This window comes from Chaetodon trifascialis, chromosome 2 (assembly GCF_039877785.1).
Source record: "Chaetodon trifascialis isolate fChaTrf1 chromosome 2, fChaTrf1.hap1, whole genome shotgun sequence".
NCBI lineage: Eukaryota > Metazoa > Chordata > Actinopteri > Chaetodontiformes > Chaetodontidae > Chaetodon > Chaetodon trifascialis.
In genome coordinates, this window is record NC_092057.1 from 7,746,300 (window position 1) to 7,763,127 (window position 16,828).

The 16,828-nt window shown below is 46.6% G+C and overlaps 1 protein-coding gene across 1 annotated transcript in view; it reads left to right on the top strand.

Annotated features, from left to right (window-relative positions):
- Positions 1–10,801, top strand: part of fbxo41 (F-box protein 41) — a 49,435-nt gene extending 38,634 nt beyond the window's left edge. Inside the window, exons 6-14 of the mRNA XM_070973963.1 lie at positions 1–297; positions 3,265–3,500; positions 3,589–3,704; positions 4,126–4,278; positions 4,399–4,494; positions 4,592–4,710; positions 4,922–5,080; positions 5,187–5,302; positions 6,760–10,801. The exon at positions 1–297 is cut by the window's left edge and continues 92 nt beyond it. Of these exons, the coding sequence (XP_070830064.1) occupies positions 1–297; positions 3,265–3,500; positions 3,589–3,704; positions 4,126–4,278; positions 4,399–4,494; positions 4,592–4,710; positions 4,922–5,080; positions 5,187–5,302; positions 6,760–6,822 (1,355 nt within the window). The 3' untranslated portion in view covers positions 6,823–10,801. The remainder of the gene's footprint in view (positions 298–3,264; positions 3,501–3,588; positions 3,705–4,125; positions 4,279–4,398; positions 4,495–4,591; positions 4,711–4,921; positions 5,081–5,186; positions 5,303–6,759) is intronic.
- Positions 10,802–16,828: the final 6,027 nt, after the last annotated feature.

A 16,828-nucleotide genomic window follows, 5' to 3' on the forward strand; every position in this document is an offset into this window, starting at 1 on the left:
CTCAGTACTATCACATGCAGTGCCGGCTGGGCGAGGGGGGTTACGAGCGCTCCCCCGGATGTGTCGGCGGCGGATCGAGGAACTGGGGTCTCCGTAAACAGGCCATCCAGAACTGGCAGCGGCGACCTTACAGGAACAGCACCGAAGGCGAGGAAGGAGACGTGTCAGACGTGGGCTCCCGGACCACCGAGTCCGAGGTGGAGATGTGGGAACAAGAGAGGAGAGCCGTGGCCGAGGTCCAGCAGTCTGCCGCCCCCTATCCGCACCACGGCCGGGCAGGATACCGACCCAACACAGGTAAGGGCTCTCTGGGAAGGTATTCTTAGAGATGTCACTCATCTGACCTGCAGCTCTGACACACGGGAGCCAGGATTCAAAGAATAAAGGCCTGAAATGAGTCCCCGGGGGCGGTGACTGATGTGGATCTGGGTCAGGTTGAGCTGCAGTCGCTGTAACGTTGGCGGAGCTGTATCGCCGGCCCGGGCTCGTTCTGCAGGATCATTCTGGGGATCAGCACATACGTTCAGCACGCAGGAAACAGTCTGCTGCAGTGTGTCGACACAGCGATGTAAACGCTTCGTGAAAAATGACGTATAATGACAATCAGATGTTTTTCTGGAGGTTTCTCTTCATCTGTTTCACAAACATCTGTGTGTTGACCTGTAACACAGTGACTTTGTTAGCTTAAATGCCAGTTAGCAGTTTTATCAGCTATTTAAGAAAAGGTCAGGCAGCGCTCTGATCTTTTTTGAAGCATTACAAGACAAATAATCTGTATGAATATGATTCAAATTCAATCCTTCCAAAAGCTGAAAATGGTTTGAGATGCTCGTCGGTGCAGTGACACAAATAGAACAGCAGCTTTAAGCTCATAATAACCAGCAGGAAAGATAATCCATTTAATATCACTAACATTTCAGAATGATAGATGCCGATGATTGAGAATTGATGTGAACGTATGGCGCAGTTTGAATTTTATTATTATTTTCAGAGAACAAATAATTTGGTTGCTCTATTCTTAATGATAGAATGTTTTTTTTATTGCTGTGAAGGTTCACTCGTCTGCATTATTGCTAACTGCTAATACAGTTGAAATGATTGAAGATGGAGAAGAAAATGAACCAAGCTACAACAAAATTAGATTAAAATAACAAAAATAGCAATCTAATAATAGATGAAAGTGCAGGAAAGATTTGAAATGTTCTTCTCTCTGACCATCAGACGAGGTGAAGGTGTGCGTTCGGGGCGTGTCCGTGCAGCCTGATATGATCCACGTTGGTTCAGTTGTGGTTTAACCAGATAAAATCTTTTTTTCACGAGGCGTTTACGTTATGGTGTTTGTCTCCGGTCTGTCTGCTGCAGATGATGAGTAAACCGAGCCGTACGTCGCTGTCGTTGCTGTACTTCGTCTCTGTGTGTCTGCGTCTTTGGTCGACATTGAGCATATTCGTGTTTGCCTGCTGCATCATCTCAGCTCCTCGTCTCATGCTAAGCTTTGCTTCTGCGACCGAGCCAAGTCAGACCGCCAGCCACAGATTGTACATCTCTCTGTTAACTTCCCACCCTGCCAAGATCCTTAAACTCACTGCTGCCGCCCTCCGGCTCTCTCCACCTGACGTGGGGTTTCTTTTGAACACCAGGTGGACTGAGGCGTCCTGGGAAGGAGCCAAACTGGGCCAGAGCCCTGTGACAAATTAGCACCACTGCTATAACGGCCCGTTAGCTCAGAGGTTTTTCTCATGTCACACTCAACATGCTACTGGCGCTCCTCCGCTGTGACGTAGGTCTCCTCATTGGGAGAGTCTCTGCCAGGTTTGATCAGATGGTACGTATCTGCAAGCACACAGCTCGGCTTTTTTAGTTCATTTGGCAGTCTTGAGCGTAGGTGGTGTGTGTGAGAGAGAGAGAGAGAGGAAGAGAGAGGGAGAGTGTAAGTAATGGTTCATAGCCCTGATGGTTTCGAGCAGACGCCTTCCAAGGCCAAAGATGAAATGAGTCATCGAGGAGCAATCTCGCAGGGAGGAATGAGACGAGCTCGGATTGGACGCGTGGTATCAGCCAACAGATCGCCACCGAGAGCATGAAAAGATGGAAAGAAGAAAAAAAGTGTCGTCTCGTTTGCCGTCTTGTTGAAGGTTGGCGCCACCATGTGACAGAATATATTAAAGTGTCATTTACTTTTATTTGTCCTGACTTTGTCCTGTCTTTCCTACAGTTAAAGAAGTAAAATAAGGTGAAATTCAGTCCAAATGTACGTTCACAGCTTATATAATGATAATCAGGGTCCACTTTAATTTATGGAGCAGTTGTAATAAAAACAATCAAAGAGTAAAAATGTAAGTCAAAGAACAAGAACAAAATCAGGAAAAAGGACTAAAATACCAAATATAGACATAAATATACAGAAATCCCTTCAGTCTGTGCTAAAAGCTTTAGAAACAACCAGGAAGTTCCTCCCCGAGGATCTCAGACTGCGTGCAGGTGATAATTAGAAAGTACCTCAGAGGTATAATCTGGGGCCGGAGCATGAAGTACTTAAAGTACAAGTAATCGATCACAGAGTAAAAGCAATGAGCAGGATCTTAAATCAGTCCTAAAAACACGGGGGCTCAGCTGAGGAGCTACTAGGTCTTCTGCTCAGTTTGATTAAAAAAACAACAAATGTGAGGAAATGAAAGTCTCGATGGGCGGCATGGTGGAGCAGCAGGTAGTGTGTGTGCCACACACTGAGACGGTCGCCGGTTCGATCCCCGGGTCGGGCCTTTCTGTGTGAAGTTTGCATGTTCTTTCCATGTATGCATGGCTTCTCTCCGGCTTCCTCCCACAGACCAAAACATGCTCATTAGGTTGATTGGTGACTCTAATAATTGTCCTTAGGTGTGAGTGTGAGTGTGAATGATTGTGTGTCTGTATATGTGTTGCTCTGCAATCGGCTGGCGACGGGTTCAGGGCGTACCCCGCCTCTTGCCCGTTGACAGCCGGGATAGGCTACAGCCCCCCCCCCCAAACCTGAAAGGGATAGTCGGTATAGAAGATGAATGAATGAAAGTCTCGATGAAGGATCAGTCAGAAGGGAATAAAATGCAGTCCTGACGTCAAGGAAGCAAAACTTAGCTATGAAAAGTGTGAATATGTGTCAAAAGAGTCGACTCATTGTGATGTTTTTTAGAAAGAGGTTCTGGTCTTCAATCAAGGCAGAAAACACTGAAACTATATTATGTATATAGGAGCTCTGATGATCAAAAACAGCTCTTCTCCCCACAGGTCGGTCTGACGGCGTCTACAAGCCATGCCGCCACGAAAAGAGCCCGTCCAAATCCAATGAGGTGATCAGCCCGGAGATCCTGAAGATGCGCGCGGCTCTCTTCTGTATCTTCACCTACCTGGACACCAAAACCCTGCTGAGAGCCGCCGAGGTCTGCCGCGACTGGAAGTTTGTGGCCCGTCACCCGGCTGTGTGGACCCGAGTCCTCCTGGAAAACGCTCGCATTTCTTCCAAGGTGAACATTTAGATGCTGTGTGCAGCCAGCAGTCAGTAGCATCTGATGCATCTGTGTCTTCATGTTTGTCTCCATGTTTGTCCCTCAGTTCCTGAGCATACTGTCTCAGTGGTGCACTCAGACGCACTCCCTCATCCTGCAAAACCTCAAACCAAGACAGCGAGGAAAGAAGGAAACCAAGGAGGACTACCTGAAAAGCACACGGTGAGCACGCGTGCATGCGTGTTATTTCTGCTTCCATCAGCAAACTGTCGACCTGAGCTGCGTCCCGCACGGCTCACACAGTGATTGATGAGCGGAAGCCAACAAGAGGAACGCAGAGATTGAATGATGACATCTTTACGCTGTTTGATTGTGATCAGCGTGCACAATATCAATTTTCATTTCCTGAAAGAGGTAGAAGTGATATGTGAGCGGTTTGTGTCTGACGGTGAGCACATTAGCGCTCGAAGCTGCTCTCAGAGCTCAGGCGCTCTGCTGCTGCATATACTGCTGCAAACATTGCAGGAACATTTTGTTTTGTGCTACAAATTGTAGAAGTGCTGCTCTGAAGGGCAGGAGAAAATAATTTCCTGCTCTGTCTGTCTCTCTTTTTTGTTGACCTTCCGCTGTGTCTCCGTCTAAGTGGCTGTCTGGAGGAAGGTCTGGAGGCGTTGTTAAAGGCCACAGGAAGTAACCTGCTGATACTGAAGATTTCGCACTGCCCCAACCTGCTGACCGACCGTTCCCTCTGGCTGGCCAGCTGCTACTGCCGAGCTCTGCAGGCGGTAACCTACAGGTACACCGCGACACCCACGTCCCACACCTGCCTGCCCACTGTATCATTACCCAGGTGTCTTTGCACAGGCACAGCGTCACGTGTACGTCATAGAAACAGTAATTGTGTGTGCTCCTATAGGAGTGCCACAGACCCAGTTGGCCAGGAGGTGATCTGGGCCCTCGGAGCAGGTTGTAGAGACATCATCTCCCTACAGGTGGCGCCACTGCACCCATGGTAATAGACACAGAGACTGTGCCTCAGCAAAGCTTGATTAATGCCAGATATTCTGTTATGATCTCAACGCTCACGGACTCTAATTTGTCTCTTTCAGCCAACAACCTGCTCGCTTCAGTAACCGATGCCTGCAGACGATTGGACGGTGTTGGCCACACCTCCGTGCTCTCGGTGTGGGGGGGGCTGGATGTGGCATTCAGGGGCTGGCCTCTCTAGGTAAGTATTTTAGAAATGTGTTAATTCCTCTCTGCGATTTTAGCCACAGCAGGAAAATGTATTATTCATGATATTTATGAAGCATTCTTATGTGTTCTTAAAGAGCCTTTCTGTAGAAGTGTAACCTTTGCTGTTGTCATCCCAATGCTCCCATGCTCCTCTTCCTCATCTTCCTCATCTCTGCATTTCCTGACCGCCATTCACACCCCAGCGAGGAACTGCATGCGCCTACAGGTCCTGGAGTTGGATCATGTGAGCGAGATCAACCAGGAGGTGGCAGCAGAGGTTTGCAGAGAGGGCCTGAAAGGTCTGGAGATGCTGGTGCTCACCTCCACGCCGGTGACCCCCAAGGCCCTGCTGCACTTCAACAGTGAGTGTGAGCACTGCTGGCTGACCGGCAGGCCAAGACCACGTTTTTACGAGGACTTCCTGTCGACTCTCGGGTCACTAACATTGCCTAAATTCCACTCACGCAGGTGTTTGTCGCAACCTGAAGTCCATCGTGGTTCAGATCGGTATCGAAGACTACTTTGAGGACCCCAACAGTCCTGAAGCCAGGAAACTGTTTGATGAGATGGTTAACAAGCTACAGGTAACAGCTCTGTTAAAGCCTGGCTATGACTCATCACATAAATCACAGCGGCTCAGATGCAACTCTCCACCTTTGCCTTCATGTAGTATCCATGGATCTAAACAGCCTCCGCCTCTGTCTCCACCCACCCTCATCAACACCCCCGAGCTGTACAAAACGTCCTGTCAGCATTTAACATGGTGTCATCATGTAGCTTGGCAGGCTAACGTTGGCTAACATTATCTATCACGCGGCAGATTTGTTTGGATAGAACTAACCAATGAAACAGGAGAAAAACAAACAGACGCTGGCTCGTCCTCGCTGTGTCCCCAGAGTAGATGGACGGAGCAGCGTCGGGCTTCGGTCTATGTTTTGTGGAGAAACAGATCCTTTAAAACGTGACGTCTCACTGTTTCTGCTTTTGCAACTGTGCCACCGAAATCTCTGCCATCACTCTGAAAACACTGAAACTCAGCTTTGAAAACACAGATCTGTAGCTTCACCTGCTTCTCCTGAGTCGCCTCGTTTCATTGACGGGATTGGTTCCTTCGTTATGTACAAAACTCTGACTGTCTGTGTTTGCGAGACATTGTCCACCGCCGATCCAAGGTAGGAACACTCAGCCGTGGTGCAGACCGCACATTTGACTCATGATGTGTCGTGTAGCTAATAAAAAACACCACATGGGCATGTTAACAAGGTTAAAGACTTGGTTTTCATGGGAGGCCTCTTTCTGTTATTCTGTTTTTCTCTTGTGGTTTCTTTTTCTGAGCCAACGCGTCCTTGGAGTTTTGCACCACTGTAAGCACATGACTAACAGCTCGGCCAATAGTTGTTCAGAGGATAAAATGCATCTATTTATATCTCAGCTACACAGTATTTAAAGCATGAGTCAATCCTTGAAGTCCCGGTGATGGCTGGTTGTGGATGCGCTGGTGCTAACTCGCTCGAGCGGAGGCTTGCTGTGCGAGGCTCGGGTCATTGTTATAGCTGACCGCACGCAAACACAGATAGAGAAGCTGTGAAATCCCAGGTTTTATTTATGTTTTGCTTCTATGAGTCAGTTTACAGTGTGTTCGTCTTGGTTATTACACTCAAGATGGTGGGGTTGCTCACAGCAGTTAGGTAACCTCTCCAAAAGCTGCACACAGCCGTGATTTATTTTTATCCCTCCCTCTTTAAGTTTGCCAAAGTTCCCCCGTCGTGTTTAGTCGTCCGTGTTTTGAAGCCAGTTCTGCAGAGGTGAAGCTTGTGAAGCGTGACAGTCGTCCTTCACCCGCTGCACCTCAGTGTTTACAGTTTTCCATAGCTTTCATACATCAGGCAACGTACACACGCGCTGTCAATGGAAGAACACTTAAAGGCATGAGGACGACAGGGGAAAAGCAGCATTTTGATTGGACATATAAAAGACAAATCGTAGACGTTTCCTTTGAGAAAACGAGACTCTGATATCCCTTCCTGCCTTTTTGTTTCAGGCTCTGAAGAAGAGACCCGGCTTCTCCAAAATCCTCCACGTGAAAGCCGACAGCCTCTGCTAACGTCTTTAGTGCAGATTCTTCGAGTCTTGGACAGACGCCATCTTGGCTCCAGTCAATCAAAAGGACCCAGGTGTTTTGAGCCCACTCGATGGGGTTGAACACGTCTGCAGCACCGACAGAAACAACAGAAGGCCGCCATGATGAACCAGGGCCGAGGCTCGATGTGCATACTCCACTAGAACAACCTTCAAACAGAAAAAAACTCATTCACTGCTCCAGTAAGGGGAAATCAATATCTCCTCCATGTTGGTTCTGACTGAAAACCCGTCAGGAGGCTGATGTGGACAAACAGCGGCTCTCTCTCTCTCTCTCTCTCTCTCTCTCTCTCTCTCTCTCTCTCACACATGAAGGGCCTTTCTTAAACTTTACAGACTCAAAAAACCCGACAGACTGTCAGATTCTGCTCTCTAAGTTGTCTTTTGCTTTCAACCTAAAAATGGACCGTGTCGTCGCACAGAGCCGGATTCCTTTCATGAAAAGCCTGGAGCCAGGTGACAGCGCTGTATTTAACTGTCTGAATGCACATAATGCTTGACACATACTTGAGACTGCCTTCAGCACCCAGCAGCTCGTGGGCAGCAGCACATTATAGAGCATACGTACTTTCCACAGAAGTACAAGGTTAAGAGTTTTGCGACAGGAGCTTTATGTATGCGTGAGTGTGAAAGCGAAGGGTTGAACACACGCTTTTCACCCCGCCTGTCCTGCACAACGCTGAACACTTACTGCTTCCACCCAGAACAGAAACATGCTGCACCAGCTCCAGGCGCAGCCCAGACGGCGAGGACAGCACTTCCTGTAACATGCAGACCTTGACGGTCTGCTCACCACTGCATGGCAGCGATGCATTTAGCCTCCTCCATCGTCCTCTGCTTCCTCGTGCCAACAGCGGCGTGTCACACACCTGGACTCAGTGTTTTCGATGGTTGTGGTGTCTCCAGGCGGACGATGATCCGTGATGCATTTCTGGTGCCGTTCGTAACAGTCTGTCCTCGTTCCAGTGAGCGTTTTCTCCAATGTGCCATTAATGAGGGAGGAGGGTCTGCGAGAGGCGGACGTTTAATCTCTTCAAATCTAAAGCAACTGAACTTAGTGGAATTTGATTTGAGTGGAAGCAGCTCTTACTGAGGGTCTCCAGGTGAATACAGGTGTGACAGTGTTTATGTATCATGTGAGTTCCATATTTACCACTAAAGGTGCCATCCCCGCTAGCAGTGTTGAACAAGCCTTAGTTCTGTTTTCCAGCTCACGTCCTCTGGCTCCCTCTGCTGGTTTGTTCAAGCACCTGCACAGCCGACGGGCAGCTGGCGTGACACAACGCTTAGTCCTCTTTGCAGCATGAAACACGCTTCACCTTTACAGTGCTGCAGGTGTCAGAGCCAAGGGGTCAGTTCTTCAGCATCACCTTCAGATTAGGAGTTTGATCTGGTGCAGCTCACGGCTACAGTTTAGTTTCGGATACGCTGCAGAAATTCTCAAGAAGTATGAGTAGCAATACTTAACTGTGATGGTCCGTGCTGCACGCGTCTCTGCTGCAGAGAGCTTGAAGGGGAGGCCAGTTTGTGGTTCAAAAGGAGGTCCACTCAAACAGCTGTTTAATGTTCAGTCTGTAGCTTTGTCAACTTAATAACCCTCCGGATGCTATCAGGCTTATCTTGGCTCGGACACTTCAGATTTATACGCAGAAACCTGCATCAGAAGCTGGTGAAGAATGTGTAAAGATGCACTGACGAAGCTGCTGAGGGTCAACAGAAAAGACGATTATAAGAAGGGTAATTTTTGGAGCTTGACCCAGACTAGGGACCAAAAGTCAGGCTTTGTCTGCCTCTGCTGCATCAGTTTTTCTTTCAATCAGACTCAAACATTATGAAAGTACAAGTACTACATGAGTGGAGCGCCCCTTTAAACAGTAGCTCTGTCAAACGCTCACAGTCTTTTATTGATTCAAAGGAATCGTGCACACCGTTTTGAAACAGGTTGAAAAATGATTCACACGCCAGGCAGAACATCACGTCTGCAGGTTGCTTCGCGGGTTTGTACCTGAACGCGTCGTTTCTCACAGGGCGCCTCGCTCTCGCTCTGCAGCACACCTTAGCATTGGCGGGCGGAGCGTGCGACCGTTTGCAGGAATGGCGGGCGGGTGTCGGCCACGTGGCCTCTTTGATTCTGAACCCGAGGAGAGCTGAGCTGCTGTTTTCGTCCTCTGCTTCACAGTCAAAAAGCGTTTCTGAGGATTTGTGCAGCTGCATCTCGCCGTGGTGATGTTCCAGGTCACGTGTGAGAACAGCTGTGGGCGTCCGTTTCTTCATGTTCTTCCAGTACAGATTATTATTACCGTACGCCGCTCGTCCGCTCGCTCTCATGGAGGGAAACGTGTTTGTGGGAAAGGTGTAAATCTGACACAATAGAGAAAACACAAAGCACTTGTCGATTTTGAGTTTTAGACAATCCTGCCTTCGCTATCAGCTAAACCCTGTACATACTGTTTATAGAAAAACAAAAAGGCCAACATTTGATGTTCTATAATATTAAGGTTATACTTCTGAGTGCAAACAGTGGAAGTTTACAGTCTTCATTCTGTAAGCGTTTTCTCTCCAAAGCTGAATGAAAGATAAACATAGAGAATTATATTATGTATAACAGTAGTGTTGAAATTGCAGTTGTGTATTAGATACTTTATATTAAATGTGCATCAGAGTCATATAGAGATGGAAATTATTTAAGAAGAGGATAAAGATGATTATTCAGCTATTTATTTCTATAAAAAGAGCGATGTGTATAATGTTGGCATGTTTGTGTTCGAGCATCAATCATTGAGTTGCCTTCTTAACTGTTCTGCTACTGTGACAAGAAACTTATTAGATGTTTAAAGAGCTTTGATTGCCTGCAGGTTAATAACGTTTCTCTTTATTTGATCCAGTCTGTTGTTGCACTAGTGAGAAAAAAAAAGATATTTCAGATGTTTATTATAAGAGTGTTGTTTTTAATGTTCAGCTATCTCTCAGTATTTGACAAAATATGATGCACTTTTTTTCCTGAACACTTTTATCGGCCCGTCGGCCGTCAGTTGCGTCAGTGGCGGCGCCGGTTTCTGTGCCCGGCGGCGTTTTCTGTTGTGGCGCGAAGCCGACTGTTGGCTTTCATGTTCGGTTTGGTGGGAAGAAGATTTTGGAAAAACAGCGATGAACACATGAACTTCTGTGACTGAACAGTCAGCCTCTGTCCTCTAACAACATCTCTCGTGTCTCATTGGTTGGGAAGTCAAAGTTGGAAACTGATTCAACTACATTGAAGTGCTTTTAGGTTCGGTGCCAGTATGACCTTATGCTCACCTTTGAATCTGTTCCTCTTTGCTTGATTTGCGTTGTTACTGTGGATTTCAGCCTCATACCAACAGCACATTGTCTTTGTTGTGAAAATGGACCTGCTGAAGATGTTGCAGAGCTTGCGTGCTCTGAAAATGCAGATTAATGATTCTCCGTCTCCGTTCTCTCCAAATACGAAGCAGAATCATTTCTAATTTATTTATTTCATTCAGAAGCTGAAGCATCGAGGTGCTTCTTCCTTCACATGTTTATTTCATGAGTTGATTTTTTAAGTTTTACTCCTCCTCTGTTGCAGTTACTCCATGTACCACATTGTGCAATTGAAAATGGTGTCTGAGTGTTCATGTACCTCTCTGTACATATTTTAAGTATGAATGATTGTACTCTGCCCATTCATCTGAATAGTATTTTACACATTACCTCAACACTTATCTGGGCAATTAAGTGTGCAGTTTGTCTTTGTACTTTTTCATCTTCGACTGCCGTCGACTGACATGTCAGTTGATCCATGAACTTCATCTGTGTTGGGTTCTGTTGCTGAAAAAACTTTCCCAGAAGATGATCAGCCTTGTACAATGACTGCAATAGACGGAGATGTTTTGCTACTCATTTTCACTTATTTGTTGTCATCAATAAAATTGCTTTACATTGTATTCGCTCATGCTTTCCGCTGCTTTTCAGAAAGAATTATAGATCATGTTTAAAGGGTCACACTCAGGTTTTTTTTCAGTGGCACCGGCTCACACTGACGTCTGTCCGGTCCGACTTTGTGTCTTCACAGAAATGCCGCCGTTGAATTGATTTTTTTTTTTTCAGCGTGGCACCTTCTGAGGAAGCCTCTGCACTCGTGACACAGTGCTAATGCTCAGGTTCAAGAAGGCCAAAAGCATCACATGTGGACAAAGGAAGCCTGCACACTGCAGCTGAAGGCAGTGAAGCTGTGAATGCTGGAAGCACCACAGATGAGATTTAATTCACCTCCGCTGTATTTGGGCAGCAACAGAAATCTCAGAGAAAGAAGCAAATAAGACCAAAACTGTCTCTATGAGAGAGCTAGAGGAAGGTGGGCAAGTGTTTGTCTGATTAAGCCTCCATCCTGCACATGGAGCCACAGACTGCGTACAGTATGTACAGCTGTACACTGAAGCATCGACTCCATCGGCTTTAGTCAAACCGAGCCGACGACATCCAGCCTGTTGTTGTTTTTCCATGTCAGGCATGTTTACTTGTGTTAGCAGGAAAAGCACAGGTGAAACTTCCTGAACGATGACTCAGGTTAGACTCAGTGTTCCAGGAAGTGACAGCGACGCCACACACAAGGTACCAGGACACGCCTCGTCCACACACACAGTACCAGGACACGCCTCGTCCACACACACGGTACCAGGACACGCCTCGTCCACACACACAGTACCAGGACACGCCTCGTCCACACACACAGTACCAGGACACGCCTCATCCACACACACAGTACCAGGACACGCCTCGTCCACACACACACGGTACCAGGACACGCCTCGTCCACACACACGCTACCAGGACACGCCTCATCCACACACACAAGGTACCAGGACACGCCTCGTCCACACACACAGTACCAGGACACGCCTCATCCACACACACAGTACCAGGACACGCCTCGTCCACACACACACGGTACCAGGACACGCCTCGTCCACACACACGCTACCAGGACACGCCTCATCCACACACACACGGTACCAGGACACGCCTCATCCACACACACGGTACCAGGACACGCCTCGTCCACACACACACGGTACCAGGACACGCCTCGTCCACACAGACGGTACCAGGACACGCCTCGTCCACACACACGGTACCAGGACACGCCTCGTCCACACAGACGGTACCAGGACACGCCTCGTCCACACACACACGGTACCAGGACACGCCTCGTCCACACACACACGGTACCAGGACACGCCTCATCCACACACACAGTACCAGGACACGCCTCGTCCACACACACACGGTACCAGGACACGCCTCGTCCACACACACACGGTACCAGGACACGCCTCATCCACACACACGCTACCAGGACACGCCTCATCCACACACACGCTACCAGGACACGCCTCGTCCACACACACAGTACCAGGACACACCTCGTCCACGCACACGCTACCAGGACACGCCTCGTCCACACACAGGTTACGCAGGTAACCTACCGTCCATCCATCCATCCATTATCTATACCGCCTATCCCTTTCGGGGTTGCGGGGGGCTGGAGCCTATCCCAGCTACAATGGGCGAGAGGCGGGGTACACCCTGAACCGGTTGCCAGCCGATTGCAGGGCCAGGTAACCTACCGGTGATAGCTTTTATTCATCCTCTGATTGGCCAGCATGGCTTTAGGGTTTGACTTATATGGCTTATAAAAAGATCTGTTCTGTATCATCATCAACAGCTGCAGGCAGACATGACATTACTGCTAAATTCACTTTATGCTTGCTGCTTAGCTCAAGACGGCTAACAGCAAAGTTCACAAGTGGTTGAAACAGAAACGTTAAAAGCAAAGTGGAAAACTACTCGAGCGGCATTATAACAGTGGATTTGTCACTAAAACATCGTTTGCTAACATGTTAGCCATAGCAAGCTACTACACAAACGTAGAGCTGTGTGCCTGTGGCTTGTTTTGGAGTCTGCCCTCTAGTGGCCAGATACTATAGATTAATGCAGGGCTTACACCACAGAAAGGATGTGAACCACTTTACATCTTCACATGATGAAATCTCCTCAGTCGTGTGTGTTACAGTCTGTTTTTTTGTTTGTTTTGGTTCGTCACGGCAGCGTGGAGTGTTCAGTCTCACCTGAGAGAAAAGGACAATAACGGAGAACGCGGTGCTCAAATAATAAGCAGTGATGCGAAACACCAGGTGGTCAAGGTGATCAGTTTTCTGTTTGTTTGTTCGGGCGCTCACGTCCAGGGTGCTGTGGGACAAATGTTTAAATATCTGCCAAAATCCACAAATATCTGTAAATGTGTTTGTAAAAATTACATAAAAAGCAATTCATAACAGAAACACTTTTCACAGAACTACTACCAACGAATAGTCCTTCTCAATTGAGACGATGACAGTTAAGTTTGTTTGTTTCATTTGGGGAAACAGAAAAACACAAATTACTGATAAATGTGTAAAGTTTTTTTTAGTAAACAAAGGCTTTTCAAATGATTAGTTCATCAGAAAACACTATCACTATCACTCCACTATCATGGACTTTGTGTAAGTTTTCTTTCTTCTGGTTTTTAATGTCTTCGCAGGTCGTTTGAGTGCAACTTTCTGTTGGGAAGCTTTATAAACTGATGAGGATCAAGTCCGGATTTGTTTCTAAAGAAATACCTTAAATCAGTGCGTTCTGCTCCGTCTGTTTGACTCCACCAGAGAAACAGCAGATGACTTTACCTTCTGCTGACGGCTGTATGTGAATGGTTAAGTCCTCTGGAGCCTCTCGTGTTCCCCGGCTGGACCGGGACTCCTGCCAGAACTTTGTCCCCGTGTTTCCCTTCCTGCTTCCAACTGTCTGAATGAAGGAGGAGGGTGAGGACACTGCACACAGAAAGCACTTCTAAAGCCCTGCATGCACAGCGCACAACAACCCCCCAGTCCTGCTGATTTCTAAGTTTTCTCAGTGTAAATGTTCACCAGCTCCTCCTGATATCGTCATATCAACAATGACTCCAGTGTTAAGGTGGAATTGGAAACTCACGGTGCTGCTAGAGAATCTGCCGCTCTGAAGTCTCTCAGTCGTCCAGGTCATGATATGAAGGGCAAGTCTGAACTGAGGCAGCACTGATACTGATCTATTTGGGTCTAAATGCAGATATTTTAAAACAATTTGTTCATCCATTTAGAAATGTGCGGCACGGTGGTGCAAGCAGGTAGTGCGCGTGCCTCACAGCAAGAATGTTGCCGGTTTGATCCCCGGGTCGGGCAGGGCCTTACTCTGGCTTCCTCCCACAGACCAAAAACATGCTCATTAGGTTGATTGGTGACTCTAAATTGCCCCTAGGTGTGAGTATGAATGGTTGTCTGTCTCTGTATGTTGCCCTGCAATCGGCGACCGGCTCAGGGTGTACCCCGCCTCTCGCCCGTTGAAGCTGGGATAGACTCCAGGGATAGGCTGGGATAGGGATAGATGGATGGATTTGTAAATGTCTCCTGAGGCTACGTTTACACATAGCAGGGTATTTTGTATATTTTGGCATAGTATATTTTGGCCCCTCCGTTTTCAAAAATATCGTGCACACAACATCGTTTTCAAAAATGTTGTCGCTTACATGAACCTGGATGAATACGTCGTCGACGGCCATGCCAAACCTATGGGCGTGAGTGTAAACATAGGTCGCTCACATGACGTTTAGTCGCATGTTGTGATGTTTTGGAACCTAAAACGCTGTTTAACCCTGTTTACACGCCAACACATAACCGACATTTTCAGAAATCTCCACTTTGGCCGGAGTTTTTAAAAATGATCGTTTTCGGTGAAAAAATGTGTTAAAAATATGCATTTTCCCTAAGTGTAAACGTAGCCTTAATCTGATCCATGTGGTGCTCGTGTTTTTATGTTTCATGCGGACTGCTTTCAGAACACGTGTCATGTAACACTGACTATTCTCTCTCTCTCTCTCTCTCTCTCTCTCTCTCTCTCTCTCTCTCTCTCTCTGTGATAATCAGATCAATCAAGCGTGTCTATTATTTCTCTTTCTCTCTCCCTCATTCATGTGTCATCATCCCTCCTGAGTTTTCAGTTTCTATACTGCTATTTTTATCTTGAGGACTGACCAGTCCTTAAATCCCTCTCTCTCTTTCTCTCTCAAACATATATACACAGAGTTCAAAGTTCATTCAGGAGTTCAGCTACATTCATCCTTTTGGACTGGGTAAGTTCACAATTTATAACTCTTGGAAGAGTTAGCATCTGAACCATCATTTCTCATCTCTACTCTTCTTTTCTTCCTCCCTGAAACACATAAGTAAACCCAATACAATGAATTCTGCTTAAAGATCCATTACTGTGATGGAGTGATGCTTTTTTTGTAGTGAATAAAATAAATTACACTTTTTGGAAGTATTTAATGTGTCCACTCTCACTGATCCCTGTTAACTCATTGCATGGCTCAAGGTACGTGGTTTTAAAGAGTTGCACAGTTGGTTTAACATTCAAGAGACTGAAAAGACCGAAAAGGTGTGCGTTATCGGATGTGGTGGGCCGGTCTGGTCCAAACCGTCAGGATCGATTTTTTTGTCCCAGTCCGCCCCAGCTGAAAATGCACATTGTTTTATTTTGTAGATGCATTTTTGATGGACGACAGCAGTCAGCGTCTCACTGACAAGCATTTCCTGTGACGAAAGTCAACTTATGTTTCATCAGTTAAATACTTTTAATGCAACGATGCAGCAGCAGGAAATGTTTGGTTTGCATTAGCAGGAACAGCATTTTTCCTGGAATGTTGAGGCAAATACTGCAAATATATAAATATAAATATTGCAGTACTTTGACCAGTGACCCAAGGCTCAGTCATCATTGTGATACCCCATTCAGTGACAGACAGAGACTTTTATTTAATGACAGTCTTTGAGATCATTGCTTCCACAGGTGCAGGTCTGCAGATACAAACCCACACACTCATGAGAAAGTAAGTGTGTGAAGGCTTCGTTTTCCAAATATGCTAACTCAAATTCAGAGAGAAAGCACTGCTTGTCTCTTTGTCAGTGATTTTTTTTTACATAAGATGAGTAAAATAAACTGTGTTGGCGCTGCCTCGACGTGCTGGCATTCAGTTTTTGGATGCCTCTCATTCTCACACTGAATCTTTGGCCTTTCTGTTCCTTCTCATCCACCAAGTATCTGAGGCGCTGTGATATTTATAGCTGGCAACAAGCTGGGATCCAGAAAAACTCTCAGTTCTGTCTCTTTGGCTTTGAATCGTTTGGTCATCTCACTCACACGAGGTGCATCTTCTCAATACTCAAAGTACTTCAGTGATTTTATGCTCTCTTGGTTTTAGTGAAAATGTCGGCTTCAAAATAAAGGTGAAAGGTCGTTGTGTGACTCCAGTGGAGCAAAACCATGATGCTCTGAACAGTGCAACAAAGGCTCGATCCCACTGAGGTGTCTGACTGAAGCCACACTGTGACACTGGACGCTTTCCAGTGGTGAAGCGTCAGTCAGTGCATTTACTCAAGTATTGTACTTAAGTGTACTTTTGAGGTGCTTTTTGAATATTTACATTTTCTGCTACTTCCTTCTAGCACTCCAAAACATTTGGGAGAGAAATATCTCACTTCTGCATTAAACTGCCAAGTTGCAGTTTGACGCAGTAGCAGAGTCGGGTATAAGTTGTTTGCAGTCACATGATGTTGAATTCAGATGGAGGGCAGGAAGTGAAACCTGACTGAGCTAGTTTAGATGAAATTATGAGAGGAAGGTGTGAACAGAACATTAGATCACGTGTTGGATGTGACTCTTACATTATGAAGCGATTTTTCAGTTGAACTGAAAGTTTTGCTGCTGTTGAGTCAGCAGATAAAACAACTAGCTGCTCATTCAGACGTCGTTTTGCTCGAGAAAACAAAAGTTTGGAGGTGAACCACTTTCTTGTTAGCGGTTGGTCCACGACCTCGGTACCAAAGTGCTCCGGGTCGTTTGGT